Source organism: Ostrea edulis, chromosome 7, assembly GCF_947568905.1.
Source record: "Ostrea edulis chromosome 7, xbOstEdul1.1, whole genome shotgun sequence".
Lineage (NCBI taxonomy): Eukaryota > Metazoa > Mollusca > Bivalvia > Ostreida > Ostreidae > Ostrea > Ostrea edulis.
This window is the reverse complement of record NC_079170.1, coordinates 44,019,232-44,037,625: the sequence shown is the minus strand read 5'-3', so window position 1 is coordinate 44,037,625 and position 18,394 is coordinate 44,019,232. Positions and strand designations below refer to the sequence as shown.

General features: G+C 34.6%; 1 protein-coding gene across 3 annotated transcripts; it reads right to left on the bottom strand.

Moving 5' to 3' along the window:
* Positions 1–675: 675 nt before the first annotated feature.
* On the bottom strand, positions 676–17,228 carry LOC125656225 (ubiquitin-like modifier-activating enzyme ATG7). 3 transcript variants are annotated; one of them, XM_048886837.2, is made up of 19 exons: positions 16,918–17,228; positions 16,546–16,600; positions 14,065–14,182; positions 13,276–13,353; positions 13,027–13,143; positions 12,262–12,402; positions 10,750–10,838; positions 9,318–9,439; positions 8,885–8,975; positions 8,627–8,771; positions 7,893–8,051; positions 6,481–6,532; positions 6,069–6,205; positions 5,579–5,743; positions 4,913–5,028; positions 3,253–3,337; positions 2,851–2,931; positions 1,692–1,811; positions 676–927 (listed from the first exon to the last, which is right to left on the bottom strand). In XM_048886837.2, exons 1-19 carry the CDS (start codon positions 17,087–17,089, stop codon positions 877–879), a joined length of 2,094 nt encoding a protein of 697 aa, XP_048742794.2. In that variant the 5' UTR covers positions 17,090–17,228; the 3' UTR covers positions 676–876. The 3 variants fall into 3 exon arrangements, with proteins under 3 accessions (XP_048742794.2, XP_048742795.2, XP_056000498.1); XM_048886838.2 differs by having other exon boundaries at positions 16,913–17,052; XM_056144523.1 differs by lacking the exons at positions 676–927; positions 1,692–1,811; positions 2,851–2,931; positions 3,253–3,337 and adding an exon at positions 5,278–5,348.
* Between the last annotated feature and the right edge of the window lie 1,166 nt (positions 17,229–18,394).

The following is an 18,394-nucleotide window of genomic DNA, read 5'->3' as shown; positions in this document are numbered from 1 at the left end:
TCAGTAATTTAAGGAACTGTTAAAATCGTACCAATTTCCACATTTTTTTCATGACCCATACAGCTTTAAGGTAGCTCCATCCTCATGTGACTTATCAATATTAATGGTTCAAAGTAAAAAAAACTATATAATAATTTCCATTTTATATACTTTAATTGAATTGATAACCAAAGAAAATGTATATGTTGCCACCTTTATAAAGATGTCAGACACACATTCACAGATGTGTGTGTGTATGTATATATATATATATATATATATTTCAAATAACAGCTAATTTATAAAATATACATATATCATCCCAGCATAGGAGTTATTGCCCTTGAAAACATTTTCTAAATTGTAATGCATGAAGTTATTAAATTGATTCTTTATTAAAAAACACAAATTTTTCAGCTTCAAATAGTGTACCAATTTTGTTTTATCATATCCAGCACATAATGTATAAAATTTCTCAAAAAGATATATTTTGATCACGCACATACTTCAATGAAATGAAGATTTTGCAGACCTATGATGCTACATGTATATGAGAGTGGAGCTACCTTAATTCTCGATAATACCTTTGAACTTTAAACTTGATATAATAACTTAAAATCTATATCATTAATCAATATAAGTATCAGAAATAGATGTCTGTCCAGTCTGTAATATGGGGAAATAAAACACTATTGAAGCATTGGATCATTTCTATAATAAATATAAAATGTCATTTTCAATTTCTAAGCAACACAAGTACACAGTTATTATTATACCACTGTATATTTTTCTCATTCATAAATATGGATAAAAGAATAATTTGCAATAAATAAGTGACAAATTGTACATTGGCTACACATGTTAAATAAAACATAAAGAACAGTTCATTATCCACCATCAAGAAAGCTCCATGATGTTACATTCCTCATCATCACTGAATCCCCAAACCTTCAAGGTATAAAAACAAGAAAATTCAGCAATACAAAATACAATTTGATGATTACAGGCATACCTAGGATTGATAATTTTTACTATATCGTAAATATCTCATTGGAAAATCAATCCACCAATTGAAATTTGAATGTGTTAAGTTTGTCTGTTTCATTAATAGCTGAGAGACAAATTCTCCTTTAGGCCAATAAAAATTAATCAATAGTTTCTCAGGCACCGCCACATTTGTTTTTTATTTAAACGTTTATGTCTCCTTTAGGCCAATAAAAATTAATCAATAGTTTCTCAGGCACCGCCACATTTGTTTTTTCTTTAAACGTTTATGTAAATGAGGTAACTCTTGTGTTACAGATATTTATGTAGAACTTTCAGAAGGTTTTGATCAAATTGTAAGTATATTTTTGATGAAATAATTATTGAATGGATACTCATTTAAGTGCAAGTGTTTAAGAATAATAGTATACACTTTATAAATAGTAAGTCATGTGAAGCTATATTTTCTTTTGAATATAAAAATAAAATTAAAATTTCAATGCTTACTCTATATAAACATATCCATGAGAAATAAAAAAGTAACTTGTGCTACAGTCCACATAAAAAGGAAAGATAACTCATGCTACAGCCAAGTAAAAAAAAAAACCTGAGCTGCCTCATCAAAATTTAAAAAATAAAAAATTTGCCTGAGAAACTATCAATTATAATTTTTTGCCTTATTTTTCTGGGTTTTTTTAAAATTAATCCCTCATTTTTTTGGTGTTTACCTCAGCATCTAGAGTCTCCTGATGCATCTGAGTCAGTCCAGTCAAATCCTCTAAATAGGAAGGTTCGTTAAACGCTCTCCGTAGAAAAGTAAAGCCATCTTCCCTATATTGCTGTATCACCTACATTTAAATTGTGAATGCCAAGAGAATGATAATGGATATTTATTCATATATGTCATCAATAACTCTCAAATACTTTAGAGGGATAGTAAAGGTCATTTTGTTTCAAGTTTTTGTAAAGAATTAAAGAGAGTCCAAATTACTCATACAAGTCACTACCTGTAAATAATAACAGTTTTATGCATCTGTATTTATTTCCAAGTTTAAAATAATTATAATCTTTAAATTATGTCCCCTGAATTTGTTTCCTGGACAAAAATTCAACCTGCTATACATGTATAAGTTGGCTCCTAGTGTAACTTTTTACAAACATCCAATCATTTTAAAGTTGATAAATGTCATTCATTTATCTTTTTAAAATAATAGAAAGGAATATGATTTGAGATGAGAAAAAAATCACCAAACTATGCTATACTATTTCTTTAATCATAAGTTTTCTTTCATAGACACTATCAAATGTCATGGAGATACATGTATTAGTAAATTCATTAATAAAACTGTGTAACTGGTGAGCCTAGCATTGGTACATTTAATAAAATACTAAATGTGAGGTGTATGAATGCAATTAAATTAGATGTACATGTATATAAATGAAATTATAAAACTTGAGGTGTATAACCCCAGCCATGATAACTTAGGATGAATAACACACCAGAGAAATTTGATATGGATAAAAAAAATAGAGGATATGTGTACAATAATAATCTGAAATTGATAAGTTTAACATTTGCTTGTTTTGAAGTTAAAAAGTGTTTGCAATAATTAAATACTGGTCTTATTACTGAAATATATGATAAAGAGGAATTTTCATTGAATTCAATATTAGGCAACAAAATGGCAGCTAATGCCCTTTTAACTCTGAGGTGTATAAATGTAATGATCAATCTTGAGGTGTAGAAATGCATTCATCAAATTTGAGGTGCATAAATGTAATGATCAATCTTGAGGTGTAGAAATGAAATTATCAAACTTGAGGTGAAGAAATGCATACGTTAAATTTGAGGGGTTTAAACACAATGTGCTCCTGCCTTATACTCACAGTTTTAGAACAGGCAGTACATTTATCAAATGCTCTACAGGCAGGAAGGATTTGTTGAAAACGGGACATAAAGCAACGAATCTGAAATAAAGTTATGTCTTTCACTTTAACATATGAAGTTTGAAAATAATGCAGATTTGGAGTTTTGCTTTACAATGTACTTTAATAGAAATTATGACATGTTTTTACATTTTTCAATGTACTTTGAATTGGGTTTTTTCTTCTTTCAAAGCCTGCATGTTTTTTTTTAAAATTGGGTTGTTACATTGCACAAATCAGCAGATATTACATATACATCAAAAGAAAGTAAAGTTGGTTCACACTTTTCTTTATCTACTTCAAAAGACAATATTTACCAATTCAATCTTCTGACAAACATGCATGGTGTTTATTTTATATTACCTGGTGTGGAATTAGACCGAGTGAACAGCCAAATTCCTTGTTCAGGTGCTCATCATTAGCGCTGGAGTCTGCTGGGGCTTCTCCTCTGTTTAATCAAAATGTTAAATGTTTAAATAAAAAAGAGAAAATACATGTAAAGCTAAAACTAACAGCAGCATACAAAGTGAAACCTCCCCTTACAACTGTGCTTATCCACATTAATGGATAGAATACATAGAGGGCTTATCCACATCCATGTATAAAATACATAGAGGGCTTATCCACATTCATGAATAGAATACATTGAAGGCTTATCCACATCCATGTATAGAATACATTGAGGACTCATCCACACCAATGTATAGAATACATAGAGGGCTTATCCACATCCATGTATAGAATACATTGAATACTTATCCACATCCATGTATAGAATACATTGAGGACTTATCCACACCCATGTATAGAATACATAAAGGGCTTATCCACATCCATGTATAGAATACATAGATGACTTATCCACATCCATGTATAGAATACATTGAGGACTTATCCAAACCCATGTATAGAATACAGAGGGCTTATCCATATCCATGTATAGAATACATAGAGTGCTTATCCACATCCATGTATAAAATACATAGAGGGTTTATCCACATCCATGTATAGAATACATTTAGGGCTTATCCACATCCATGTATAGAATACATTGAGGGATATCCACATCCATGTATAGAATACATAGAGTGCTTATCCACATCCATGTATAGAAAAAAATTGAGGACTTATCCACAACCATGTATAGAATACATTGAGGACTTATCCACATCTATGTATAGAATGCATTGGGGACTTATCCACACCCATGTATAGAATACATAAAGGGCTTATCCACATCCATGTATAGAATACATTGAGGGCTTATCCACATCCATGTATAGAATACATTGAGGACTTATTCCCAACCATGTATAGAATACATTGAGGACTTATCCACATCCATATATAGAATACATAGAGGGCTTATCCACACCCATGTATAGAATACATTGAGGACTTATCCACATCTGTGTATATAATACATTGAGAGCTTATCCACACCCATGTATAGAATACATTGAGGACTTATCCACATCTGTGTATAGAATACATAGAAGGTTAAGGAACTAACTGTAGTGGGTAAAGAAAGCCCTCAGAATGACTTTTCCGACATCCTCAGTATGACTTGTCTGACCTAAGAACTCGGTATGACTTTTCCGATCTCAAAACTCAGTATAACTTGTCTGATATCTCAAAATAACTTGCCAATCTCAGAATTTAGTATGACTTCCCTGATCTCAGAAATCAGAACATGTATAAATCTTAATATGACTTACACAATCTCAGAACTCTGTACAACTTGCGTAACTTGAGGAATCAGAACTTGATATGACTTACACAATCTCAGAACTCGGTACAACTTGCGTAACTCGAGGAATCAGAACTCGGTATGACTTACACAATCTCAGAAATCTGTACAACTTGCGTAACTCAAGGAATCAGAACTTGGTATGACTTACACAATCTCAGAACTCTGTACAATTTGCGTAACTCGAGGAATCAGAACTCGGTATGACTTACACAATCTCAGAACTCAGTATAACTTGCGTAACTCGAAGGATGAGAACTCGGTATGACTTACAGTTGTGGATGTTGCAGTATGGACACCAGAAGTTCTACAGCTAGAGCAGCAGCCATGTAAGAAATCCCCGGCCGGGAAACGGTACACTGCTGGTCCAGAGTCCGGTCCCTTAACGACTACAATACAAAGTCCAGACACTGTTATATGATGTTTACATCCAGAGTCCGGGCTCTTACCGACTACAATACAAAGTCCAGACACTGTTATATTATGTTTACATCCAGAGTCCGGTCTCTTACCGACTACAATACAAAGTCCAGACACTGTTATATCATGTTTACATCCAGAGTCCGGTCTCTTACCAACTACAATACAAAGTCCAGACACTGTTATATTATGTTTACATCCAGAGTCCGGTTCCTTACAGACTACAATACAAAGTCCTGACATTGTTATATTATATGATGTTTACATCCAGAGTCCGGTTCCTTACAGACTACAATACAAAGTCCAGACACTGTTAAGTGTAAGTAAACTGTCCTGAACATACATACATTAAATCAGAGGAAATGATTGTGTCGGATAAAGCTATAGGTTATCCAATCAGTGATAGAATCACACAAATGGATTGAATATAATGAAAAACTAAAATGAATACATGTATTGGGTGTACCTGATCAGTGATTTTACAATAACCACATGTTAAACACAAAAGACAAATCTCACATTTCCCGGGGCCACAACATCATTACAGAAATAACAGCCTAGCTGGTCCCCTGGTATTGAGGTGTAGGAGGAAAGAGGTGCTGGTTCTCTCTCCTCAACGTCTGACTTCACTCCATGACGCATGACTAGGTATGTGTCAAACCCTAAGGCAGAACATATCACAATCTGTAACACAAACATAAAACATATCACAGTGAACTTGTGATACAAGCATATATGGATGAATGACAAAATAACACAAGGAAAAGTATTATTTCGAACATCTTGTATACAGGGTTATTTTTGCCCCGTGTTATTTTCGCCTTACTACACTTGCTGACAGTTTCACTCCATTTTGAATTTGCCCAGACACAGCTGATTAAAAGGGAGATAAGTTCACCCAATCTAAAATTTGCCCACTGACAATGCGGGCAAAAGGGACGAAAATAAAACGGAGTGGAATATTCCCTGTATACAGTATTTTAAAAGATAAGTACATATATCTGCTCACCTTTTTCTTTTCAGCTGCCATTAGTGTAGGAAGCCATCGACTTTCTCTTGTGTCCAGTAGTAAGAATATTGCATCATGGGAATTCACCAAATCCTGGAGTGTTTTTACATCCTTCTGTACAATTTCTATAGCACTATCTATATAAAACACATACAAATGTTTATTTTATTTAAAAAATTTAAATATATCACAGGAAAACTTCCAGTGTTCCAGTCATTTTCACTTATATTTTAATTTTGTTAGTAATTTGCCCAGGAGTCGTTTCGATTAGAATGTGAACTGTACCATGCACAACATGCATAATCAATAGAAAACAGCCATGGAAGATAGATTATAAGTCACTAGTACTAACTACATGTACTAACAACAAGTACCATTGTACTAACTACAAGTACCATTGTAATGTAAGTACCTGGAACTGCATGGCCAGGCATTGGAATGGACAGACTTATTCCTTTGGCATCCTGAAAATTAGGACATTCTGCATTTCCATGAACATACTTTACAAAAATACATGTTTGATATTTTGAGTGTTTTATCACAATCAAACAAATAGGAGTTATTAGATGACAAATTCTTCACAGGAGTAAATACAAAGTTTACTGATATGGTTAAAACGCAGCAATGATGTAAGAAGCCATTCAAAATGTTTTATTGAGCTCAGGCGAGAAGTTTGCATGTTTGTATTAATTTTTCATCTTATGGCTCAGGAAAATATCAAATAAGAGGCTCAAGGGCCACATCGCTCACCTGAGTAATTGTATTTCCCCATGTATGACATATCACAGTTATGGCCCTGACCCTGGCTGCCCCCGGAGGACACAGTGTGAGCAAATTAAAATTGACACTTGAATTAATCTACACTACATAGAGTGCTTAACGTACATATTTATTTTAATCACAGACTTTTGAGAAGATTCTAAATATACACTTGTAACTGTTCCATGTATTTCCAGGTAAAAATATAAACCCTATTTGTTGTCCCATCCATATTTCAGGGGTCATGTTGTGAACATAATTGAGAAAAAATCCACATCAATTTGACATATTGTACCATTGTGGTTTATAAGAAGATCTATAAAGAATTTTTACTCCTAGGTGAGTATAGGAGAGAAAATCTTTGGCTGGAGCGTAAATTGACCTGAGACCTCCATTACTATACAGGTGCTCTAACCACTGAGTTATCCAGGTCGATATCCACAGTCAGTATAGCCCTATCTACTACATTCCTCCCTGTTTTAATTTGTCTTGGCCCTTGAAGACACACAACCCCAATTCCTTTTGCCCCACGGCAGAACAACCTACAGTGAAGGAGTGATTAATGGCACCGACTGTAGTATAAAGGAGAGGAGAACATCTATGGCTGAACCGAGAATTGAACCGGAGACTACTGCAATACTAGTCTGGTGTTCTAACCACTGAGCTATCCAGGCCAATATCCCAGGTCCATAGCTCTAACTACTACAATAGGTAAAACTTTTAAGCTGCTTTTGTGACCGTGCTTTTGTCTCTGGTTTCACATTGTGAACAAACCTGAATCTTCATGTTTATTAAGACATGTGTAAGGAAGCTCTTGTTCAAATGTTAGCTTTTCTGGGTTCGTGGTTCTGGGAAGATATTTTTCAATCAACACACTTGGTCATGTGGTTCTTGAGAGGAAGTTTAAAATATTAAAAAAGTTTACAGACAGTTGACAAACAGACATCAGAATAAACTTACCCAAGTTTTCAGCCCAGGTGAGCTAAAATTCGGGTCATTTTTCTCAATGTTCATATTTCTGGTTATTACTCTTACATTATAGATTTTAAAATCTTCACAACTCACCACCCCAGGAAATATTTTCTTCAGTGCCTCAGCTGCTGCTTCCGCCTTTGGCTTACCTCCCTTTACACAATCCTCAAACACAAATAAGGTCTGGCGTACTGGGTTGGAGTATGAGACCTTACCATTGTCAACAAGAGTTATGCTTCGTACTCCCCAACCCTACATTGAGAAAAATGTTTTTCTTTTATTCACTCACAGTCGAAGATATCAATCTTCTTTTTTTTACCCTTTTCTTTTTTAATGTAGACTAGCATGTCACTCTGTCATTGGATAAAATGTGTCACATGATTGTCAGCTATACTTCTATAGCCAGTGAGTAGCAAAAATAAAGAAGGTAATATGGCAGACTCTGTTGAAAATTTACAACAGAGCTATGAGATATCTCACAATTGTCTGTCATGGTATGGTCTTCCACAGAATGAAATACAATGTAGTACTGACTGTCTATTGAAATAAATTTGGCTTTGCCTTGCCATCTATGGGCTTCCAACCCGATACATTTCCATAGACAGTCAGTAAATACACAATAACTAATAATGGATTACTGAAAAATAGGCACAACTTGTTACACCTTCAAATATAATACACATATTTTGTATGGAAATACATGTAAATGAGATGAAACGAAGGGTTCAGTATTCATGTTATGTGTGTTGTTGTTTTATTTATTTACCCTAGAAGAGCAGCAATGTCTATAAAAAACACATGTTGTGAGAACTTGGTTTGAAGCATACCAGTAAACACCTTGCCACATTGCATCCGAGAGTGCCGGCTCCTAACAGTAGACATCTGGTCCCTGATACTCGGTCTAAATTCAGCTCCGGTAGTAGTCTCCATCTCATCAACTTCAGATTGAGGTCGACGGCTGAAGCAGCAAGCCTGTCAGAAAAGGGATGAGTTACTCCCCTTTGTCTGAGAATCCCATGTGTTTGTGTGTGTGTGTGTGTGTGTACTTCTTTCCAATATATAGATATAAACAAATATTGTTTTACCTAGTGGGATCCATTGTTGCACTGAGGTTCACAAATCTTGGGGCTAGTTTCTGTTTTTCATTTTTCTCCCATCCTACACATTTTGGACATTCTGTACAAAACAGATAAAGACAATGTACTACGTGTTTTCAAAAATGAAATTAGCTTTACATTTACATTCTATTTTCATTTCTGTCAGATTTCCAGTCGTTAAGATAGATGTACTTTACTTATTAAGATTGATATGGGTATTGTTCACAACTTCAGCAAATTCATGAGGAAATGGCTATCGTTACAGTTTGTAAAAATATCAAAAGCAAAAACATTGGAAAGGTACATATTCACATATGTGCAGGTTTTTCAACATGTTATGATGCGCTCCTATATGATATACGGTACTACATGTTTTTTACTTTCACTTTCAGCCAATGCATCATATGCCTTGATTTCTTACCATTTAAACTTTTCATTTCCGGAATACTGATGGACAGTACGAGACTGTGCGAGATATCTCGGGATCCATCTCGAGTTCTATCTCGCATACACAATATATTTACATTTTTCAAGTCACCTTTCCTGCAAAAAAAGTAAGTCATACAATATATGAACAGCCTTACTTATATTCTAATTAGGAAAATTATATCATTTTTTTTTTTAGTTAAAAGGTTTATTACAGATGCATTAATAAATCTGTTCATTAAAAAAATTCAAATATAATATCAGTGATATCATATAACATAGCAATTTCAAATAATTATAAATTACTTCGTTAACACTACATCCACATCAACTAAAAAATATTACATCAAGATATTTTTATTAGTTTGACATTATGACAGCAAGTTCAGTCATTGAGATAAACTGGTACCACTAGCCGAATGACTCTGGGTACCAGAGTTTTTGTCAGGCTAGTAAACTTGCTCTGTAGAATATTATTTTGGCCTGGTGGAAACTGTTTATGGGCTTGTACTTCGACATGATTGCAGCAAAGACTGGAATAACACATGTATTAGGTAAAGATCATTTTTCCCTAAGTTTAAGTGATTTAATATTAGGAAGATGTTTTTTTTATCAATTTGATTTACTGTATCACAACTCTCTAACACACCAGCGATGTGATATCGGGTGGATGTCTTTTATCAATTTGATTTGTTTCAGAAATGAAAGTCATTTTTTGAAAATACAAGAGTGCATGAACTGTGATGCTTTACACCAGAGGACCTCATCGAGGGTGTTAGCACTTCACGAAAAGTACGCTGGCGTGAAGTGTTGCTGGTCATACCCTCGTGGATTTTCAAATATGAAATCCATTTTTATAAATTTGTATTTTACATTTGTAAAATAGGAAAGGAAAAATTTATGGCTGAAATGAGAATCAAACCCTGGACCCCTGCATTACTAGTCAGGTGCTCTTACCACTGAGTTATGCCAGTCAATATCTCTGGTCCATACATATGGCCCTACCTACTACATTTTCCTCCTTCCTTAAACAATCTTTGTCCTTGAAAACACACAACCCAGATTCTGTTGCCCCTTGCAGGACAACCTGCAAGTCCCGGTGTGGTAAACGGCACCAGATGTAATATACAGGAAAGGATAAAATTTATGGCTGAACCTGGAATCGAATCTGGGCCCCCTGAATTATATGTACTAGTCAGGTGCTCTAACCACCGAGCTACCCAAGCCAATATCCATGGTCCATATAGCCTTAACTACTACATTATTTTTCATTTCTGTTGGAATATCCCCAGCCATTAAGATAGTAGAACTGTATTTATTAAGATCCATATTCACATTGTTCACATTCATGAGGAAATGGCTTTCATTTCAACTGGCAAAGATATATATATCGGAAATGTAAATATTATGTCATAACGCTAACATACCAGTGATGTGATATTAAAACTAGAAAGTTCCTGAGTGGCCAACCAGGATAATCTTCAATGGTGCTGGGATCACACACTCCAAAGTATATCTGTAAGTAACAATTAAGGAGGAATAACTCCTGATCAGTCTTATCTGAATGGAAAGTGGAAGACACATATACATATGTAGAAAAATATTTTGAAATTGAAAACTTATGAAATTAACCTTATTTATAATTTTTTTTTTAAAGAAAGTAACCTAAAAATATTTAACACCCATGCCAGACTCGAACCCATGATCTACAAATCAGCAATCGACATTTAAACCTATTGAGCTACCCAGCTAGGCATTTAGATTAAAATGAACATACAAGTATTGCTGATATTCATATTGTAATGGAAGTCAGCCATTACGATGATGTGCCTCCTTTTAAAGTTATTATAGATGCCTTATTCTTTGTATATCACCGAAAGAATAAAAAAACGTGTGTTTTATATCAAGCTACAGTGTATATACATGTAAGTTATACACTTTGTGCAAATGATGCAATTTAACACAATCAAATTAAAAAGTAACCAAGCTAATTTCCTATTTACATTATAATTATGTATTCTCCAAATCGGATAGTGAACACCCCATTTCAAAATATTTATGATCATGTGACGTTGCATGCGGAATTTTGAAAGTAAACAACTACAAGGCAACATGAAAGGATGTATGGCCTGCAGGCTGTTGACGGGACACATTTAGTGATACAGACAGATGATATTAAACAGGGTAAAGAGATTCACTTTGAGCAGTAGAAGGGGAGTTAAATTTTATGTTTACCACCATTCAGTACCACTCGCCCAGATGAAAATAGAAAAAAGTGTTTGAAATTCTACTTTTATACAGAGCTATATCAATTAACTCAATGCAAATACATGTATATACCTTGATATTTTATGTTCTCATGTGTTAATATTTTTCTTATTTTGTCTACCGGTATGTTGGGAATTGAATGAAAAATAAACCCATTCTATTCTTACTATCATGTATGAAACAAAATCAACTTCTAGCACAAGCAAAGCTACACAGGGTAATGGGACCAAAATACATTATTTTGCCTATTATTATGCAGTTCTAGCATAAATCCCTTAGTATAGGCCGACCCCCCACCCACCCCCCTCCCGATAAAATTACAGTCAGCAGTTGACACCCCAATGAAAAAATTTCTGGATTCTATGCTTCAGGTATCATAAATAATTCAGGATAACACACACACACATCTACATGTATATACACATACATAGTCATGTTGCACTATACTGAATTTGGTAAACAACGTGCAATAAAATTAAGTGGTAGGTTAATGCATGTGATAAAATTACATATGCCTTGATAAATTCCATGTGGTAAATAGCATGGCATAAAATTACAGGTGGTAAATTACATGAGGTAAATTACTTGTAATAAAATTACAGATGGTAAATTACATATGTCTATGCAATGTATTAAAAAACAAAAAAAAAGAGTTTAACAAAAACACGTACCTCGTGTGTATTGTTATATAGGATCATATTTTTTACATTGTCTATAACAAATCCTCCCTGGGAATAAACTGTGATGAAATATCCCTGATAGGTTTCTTGCTGACCTTGGAATTCATCATAGGCTTGCAGAAACATCCCAACCTTCCAAAAATAAACATATAACCATTAACAACACAAAGAATAAGTATACCCTGATCTCCTTGTATGAGTGGTTTTTTTTCTTTTTTTCTCGAAATTCTTATACATGTACAATCTATCAATTTCTACAGGAATGTCCAGATCTCAAAGATGATAAAGTTAAAATGTGTAGTCACAGTTTACAATGACAGAACACATACACTTAGCATTACATGTGCAACAGAAAATGTGTAAAACATACACATACCATATACATGTACACCGATCATTACATGTACATCATAATACATTTAATATAATACTGTATGGGAGAATAATTTCACGGGTTATAATTTTTGCGTTTTTTTTTTCAGTTTAGACACCTTTGTGGGTTCATAATTTCACGGATTTGAATCACTATAAGCCCCCCCCCCCTCCCCATAATACACATTGTGTATTACAGAATAATAAAAATAAAAATATTCACGGTTTCCTAAATCCGTGGATTTGTCTAGACCGCGAATATAGCAAAAATTTCCACCGCGATTTATTCCCCCCATACAGTACATACATGTATATACAACAGAAAAAGGGGTCACTAAAACCCCGATATACCAACAGAACAAACTTAGACAAGAAACATCGCACCTGGTCTGCAGTGAATTTGTCCTTGATTTTGATTGGCCCTGAGTTCAAGGTAACATCAGTTGGGGTACACAGGCAGGGAAAACAAAACCAGTAGTAATAATGGTACTTTTTTAAATCCTACAATTTAACATGTAGTTTCATTGATTCAGGTGTGTCATCACATGATTAGATAAGCACTGAAATATTCAAAACTTCCATCAAACATACAATGAAATATGTAACACAGAAGAAAATTTGTATATAACATACAGCAAATGTTAGGAGGAGGAATCTGGAGAGAAGTTCAGGAGATTCCAATGCTTCTCCACTGACAATCGCATCCCAGATCTGGAAAAAACAACAGATCATAGGATTTAAGGGAATCTGTGTGAATCTTTGACAGTGTTGTTTCTATACCCATGCTCATGTAATATCACAGCTGCAAAGATGTAGCTCTCTGGAAGAAAACTGAACAGATCTCTGGTCACACGCACCCTGATGATGTTGTAATATACATGTACAAGAAAGGACAACATTTTGGGCTGGACCCAGAATCAAAGCCGGGATCCCTTCATTACTAGTCATGTGTTCTAACTACTGAGCTATCCAGGCCGATATCCACAGTCCAAATATTCCCAACTACTACAATATTAATCATAGATCCTAGTTTTACTGATAGCTATTTATTGATTGTGAATTGATCTTGTTACACATTCTAAAAGTCCTATTTTTGGGCTGTTAAATTTCATAATTTTTACAAGCATGGTGTTCGGGTGTAGATATCATGAATGAGACAAGCGATCAAGAGTTATCTTCCCTGCAGTCTCATTTTCATATATTGTATGGAGAGAGAATTACTTTGTGTGACACTCTACTTTCATTATGATTTAAATTGTGAGGATTGAATTTCATTTTTTTTTTCTTGCCTAATGACAGTTTCATGAACAGCTACCTTTCAATTTATACTGGGCTTTGGTTTATCATTTGATCAATGAAACCTGAAGGAAATTTAGACATTCGATGAAAATCACTGCTTTTACAGTAAGATAGACAATTTACCCCTTTCCCTGCCTGATTCAACATATCTTTCTTATCACATTCTTTGAATTTGTCGATGGTGTTGGTATTGTGTAGCATCCCAGGCATTGGCAAGCATTTATGTGGTGTCTTTGCATCTCTGAAACGACAGATATTTTCTTCACATTCATTGATGTTTCAATGATAACCCCTTTATAAGTCAGTGTAGCATTTTTCTCAAACACTTTATACCAAATGTAATTGCATTAGATCATGTTTGTGCATTTGATCTGTGCAGAACAGTTCCAAATATAATAAAAAGAAATAGCTGTCCAGTAGGGCTGTGCGGTGCACCGAAAATTTCAGTGCACCGCGATTCATACCATTCGATTCAATCCACCGATTACAAATTCCGGATTTCGGTTTGGTTCAGTTAAGATTTTACATACACCAAAACAACAAATATGGCGTCCGAGTGATGTGCAGAACATGTGGTTTTTTATGCAACAGAGATTTAAATCACTACTGTGTTGAGAGTTAGCATTTTCACCACTCAGATACCAACAGAATATGGTCCGTAAGATCATTGCAGTTTATCTTTACATGACATATAGCATTTCTGTCAGTGGACGAGTGGTGGAGTGAAATCAACATCGTAGGTAATGACACAGATTTGACAGTTAATAATCCAAAACTTATGCAGCACATTAATATAACAAATTCTAATAGACTGTCAGTGTTTTCCTTTTTCTATCAAAGTTATAAAATACAATCATAAATAGATATGATGTTTACAAATGATGACATATAGTTATATAACTTGAATCAAATCAAATCAAAAATGCTATTCATTAAAATTGTTAAATTTTGTGCTGTCATTAGATAAATTGGACCTAACATGACCGAATCGAAAATAACCGAACCATGCTGTTCAGAATCGAAACCGAACCGATTTGAGCTGAACCTGAATCGTCCCAGCCCTACTGTCCAGTTAGAGTGGGTTAGGATGTGTATGGATCAGGTCTATCACATACAAAGGAACAAGTGGTAAGTTTTGCAAAAATTTAGTGTTTTTTTTTCTTAAAAAAGAAAATAAATTTCAATATATATGTACCTTTAATATATTAGATAATGACTGTATGCATCTCTCTCTCTCAAAAAAACAAACAAACAAAAAACAATATATACATATACCTTTGGTAGCTTGTTATAAACATTTTGTACAAGTTTCTTTGTAGAATGTATGTATTTACATATACTGTATGTATGTTTAAAAAAAAATTTGCAATAAAAAGTTTGAAATTGAATGATAATTAATGCAAGCTGAATGATTGCATCACTTCATATTCAAGATAAAGAGAATTAAATTATGACAAATACCAAGGGACCCCTTATTTAAAGCAAATGTTGAAAACATTAGCTTGAATTCAAATTTTATGTCCGTTTTTTACCAACCAAGAAAAAAATGACTTCTGGAGAACTTGTATCCAAAAATTGGATACGAGTTCTCCATGAGAAGTCATACCTGGGTACGACTTCTTCAGGAGAACTTGTACTTGGGCACGAGTTCTCCAAGAAAAGTCATACCCATCAATATTTTGGTACGAGTTCTCTTGGAAATTTTTTTTTGTCATTTCTGTCATAAAAATCTAGGTATGAGTTCTCCTGGAGAAAAAACTGTCATTTCATCATATAGAAACCTGAATACAAGTTCTCCTGGAGAAAAAAAAATGACCTTTTCTCCGGATGAACTTGTACCCAAATTTTTATAATACAATTGACAAAGTTTTTTCTCTAGGAGAACTCATATCCACATTTCTATTTGTTAAAATGTCAAAGTTTTTCTCCAAGAGAACTCATACCCATAACCCAGATATTGAAGGGTACGTCTTCTCTTACTAGCTCTTAGAGAACTCGTACCTGACTACTAAAAGTTTTCCTGGAGAAGTCATTACCGGGTACGACTTCTTAAGAACTTGTACCCAAATGTCTGGGTACAAGTTCTCCTGTGTGCGACTTCTCCTGATACCGAAAAATACCCCGCTTAAAACAAAAAGATCTTTTAAGGCTTATTCTCTCATTCAAACCAATTGTCATCATAAGGCCTACGGCCAAACATTTTAAAGAATATTTTTTTTCATGTGAAGCTTGGCTGAAATAAATTTGATTTTTGGTAATATACATATAACTGAAATGCATTTATGCTCATTGCTCTTGACCATATGATGTACAGGGTATAGATATGTTCCCTTCTTACCTACCCATAAATCAAACTGGCAAAGGAGTTACAAAAGGGAAACAGACAATATATTTTTTTATTTAGATCATATTTAGTCCTCATGATGTTCAATCTTTGACACACCATGGACCTTAGCTTGTCAAATTATGTATATGTAGGCATTGTAACAGAGAGCATTGATTGTCAGAAGCTAAGGATTAAGTCTGTTTTCAAATCATACAACACTGACCAGGCATTGAGCTTAGATTCTGCAGACTTTACTATAGAGCATATTAAAGTCTTACTTTTCAAATGCTGTAAATTCTACATTCATTCTACAAGGCATCCCCGCCGGATCTCCTGAAAAGAAGGAACGCAGCTCAGTTATGGCTATCCGAGAAAAATCACAGTGCTGTTATAAATGTACCTCTGTGCACTTCGCACCATATGACATGAAGTATGTCACAACATACGGGTTCTTAAAGGAAAGCGTCATACAGAAATATTTTGTCGTTATTTTACTACCGTTATCAAGTGCTAAACTGTAGGACTCCATTTTGAGATGATACTTTTGTACCCTAGGTTACATGCTATATATTTCTTTATTAGGATAGTTACAGATGGTCCGAAGTCACGAATATCAACCATCCGAATCTATCACCCTATACTAACTTTACCATTGTAGTAAAATCCTTTGATCTCTTTCTCACTCTCATCTAAGCCATAGACATCAAGTTTATTTTCCGAAAGTTTATGCCAAAATCCAGAGTCCAGAAAACTACTGAATGACACAAATTGGAGTTGTTTATGTTCCTTTTTATCTTCCATGGGCGCCGACATTTTGTACATCACGTGATTGCGTTGGGAATTTTAAACAGTTCATACATTCAATGTTTCGGGCGAGTTGCAATAAATCAGATACGATGCCAACATAAAGATCTATTTTGCATACATGTCAACTTAATTAAGTTGCATTTCTAACAACAACAAAAAAGCTGCTTGTCGACATAAGTAATTTGCATGCTACCTGTCACACGTGGGCAATATTTAATCCTATGGAGAAGGATTAATTCGTACCCTAAGGTAGGACCCTTTAAATAGATGCTTCTCTTCTCCTTTAAATAGAGCGTTGGCGCCTTCCGGAACTTTTGTTTGCATTTCCTGTATTAATAGCATGTCCAATAGTTGTGATCTAGCTGGAATTATAGTGCATCTAGTAATCCTTACCCGAGTAAATTAACAGCTTGGTAATCCGAGATTCCTCTGACTCTTACCCCCGCTTTTATATTTGACATGTGCGGGGGAGAGTCAGAGCGGACTCCACATTTACCTACCTCTTACAACTTTATTTCGCGGATCTATCTTCCAAGACGTGAGAATTCAGTTAACGGAAGATAAATCTATAAAAAGATCATGATTAATACGATGCTATCGCCGTTTAAACGGCCCTAACACCGACAAATGGAGCGTCACTTGAATTAGGTCGCCGCCTCGCCATTTGATTTCTTTGCGCATGACGTCAGCACATGTAAACACAAAATTCCGTCGTTTAAACGGCGATAGCATCGTATTAATCATGATGTATTTGTAGAACAATCTTCCGATAACTGAATCCTCGCGTCTTGGAAGATGGGTCCGCGAAATAAAGTTGTAAGAGGTAGGTAAAGCAGCGACACCAGCTGGTGTCGCTGAATTCCCACTTTTCAATACATGGAGTCCGCTCTGACTCTCCCCCGCAGAAGTCACAAAATAAAAGCGGGGTTAAGAGTCAGAGGAATCTCGGATTACTTGGGCACCTACGTTTCTCTTCAATAAAGGGATTCTTTGATTATGTACTCACAATTTAGACTTTGTTTCACATTAATTTCAATTCGGTATACTTTGACATGAAATCTAACCCGATACATGAAATATATTCCAATCAGCATGGTACCCTCAGTAGGAGCAATATATAAAAACTCTCATGAAATTGAAATCCCTTCATTTCTACCGACGTACTGTAATATTTTTTAGCCGAGTAAACATCCCTTCATCCATGCATAGATATATCCCTTCCTGTAGCATGAAAGGTGAAGATAACGAACAGTGATGAATGTTATATTCTCCTATAAGGAGCACAAAATAGAGAGTTGGGAAAACTCGAACCCCTGGATA

Excerpts from the sequence above, each read along its gene's own strand:
- LOC125656225 (XM_048886837.2), bottom strand. The coding sequence starts at position 17,089 with ATGTACAAAATGTCGGCGCCCATGGAAGATAAAAAGGAACATAAACAA. Across the intron at positions 5,029-5,578 it reads ATGTTGTGGCCCCGGGAAAT|TCGTTAAGGGACCGGACTCT; the intron begins GTGAGATTTGTC and ends TTTGTATTGTAG. Across the intron at positions 928-1,691 it reads AGGAGACTCTAGATGCTGAG|GTTTGGGGATTCAGTGATGA; the intron begins GTAAACACCAAA and ends TATACCTTGAAG.